Source organism: Hipposideros armiger, unplaced genomic scaffold (assembly GCF_001890085.2).
Source record: "Hipposideros armiger isolate ML-2016 unplaced genomic scaffold, ASM189008v1 scaffold_709, whole genome shotgun sequence".
In the NCBI taxonomy this organism is placed as follows: domain Eukaryota; kingdom Metazoa; phylum Chordata; class Mammalia; order Chiroptera; family Hipposideridae; genus Hipposideros; species Hipposideros armiger.
The window spans coordinates 936,966-938,136 of NW_017732059.1; the positions used below are offsets into that span (position 1 = coordinate 936,966).

General features: G+C 48.3%; 1 protein-coding gene across 1 annotated transcript in view; it reads left to right on the plus strand.

The window, feature by feature from the left end:
- Positions 1 to 1,171, plus strand: part of LOC109373336 (arylsulfatase E-like) — a 23,153-nt gene that overhangs the window by 17,524 nt on the left and 4,458 nt on the right. Inside the window, 1 exon segment of the mRNA XM_019627107.1 lies at positions 231 to 410. Coding sequence (XP_019482652.1) covers positions 231 to 410 — 180 coding nt within the window.

Genomic DNA, 1,171 nt, shown 5'->3' on the forward strand with positions numbered 1-1,171 from the left:
TTTTTTTTTTTTGGTCTCAATTGTAAGTTTTCACTATTCTGTCTTTTGTAGCATATACCCTTGTAGCTTGCCTGAAACGTGTCGGAAACAGAGAAAGGCACGGGTCCATCTTAGGTCGAGGGCGTTCAGGCTCGTACGACTGTCCCAGTCCCTCCCAGTATGCGTTATCACAAAAGATTAATTTGAAGGGTTCTGAAGCCCTGAAGCACGCCCTGAATATCTGGTGTAAGACAGCCGTCCGGGTGGACGGGCTCCAACGCACCGGTTCCTTGCAGGAAGGATCCTCGAGACTTTGGACACGGAAGGTCTGACGAACAGGACCCTCGTCTATTTCACGTCCGATCACGGTGGATCCTTAGAATCTCAACTGGGGAATCAGCGGTATGGTGGCTGGAACGGGATCTATAAAGGTAACGCTGACGGACACCCAGGTCTTTCGTGTACGGTCTGCCCTGTGACGCCCAACCCTTACTGCTGGAATGGGGCCGTCTACCTCAACAGAGACAGGGGAGGGGTGGTCTCCAAAGGGGGGCATGTGGGGGGGCAGGGGGTGTCAGGGTGACAAAGGGGAAGGGATTAGGAAGCACCGATCGGCAGTTATAAAATAGTCACAGGTATGTCAAGTACAGCACAGGGACTAGCGGCCGTAATATTATAATAACTATGAATGGTGCCAGGTGGGGGGACTAGACTTATCGGGGAGGATCACTTCGTAAGTTGCAGAAATGTCTCACTCCTGTCCTGTACACCTGACACTAATATGAAATAATAGCGAATGTCAACGATAGCTGGGGGGAAAAAATGCACAATTAAAAGAAATTTTAATCCAAAGACAGAGAGAGAGAGTGTGAATGCTGCTGGTCAAAGACTGCTTCCTTCATCGAAGGCAGAAAGTACAATGTGCCATGCTCCGATGTGCATTTCTTTTTTTTTTTTGCACAATTCACCATTTTGGGTATCTTTGCAGAATGTTCGACCATCAGCGTTACTTAATTTTAGAACATTTTCATCCCCTTCAAAAGAAATGCAGATGCCCATTTGCAGTCCCTGGTGATGGTCCCCTGCAGCCACCCCCAGAAACTACTGACTTTCGTCTCTCTTTTCATGCAAATGTGGGGTCCTTTGCGACTACCTTCTTTCATTCAGAAGGATGTTTTCCGGGTGCATCCAC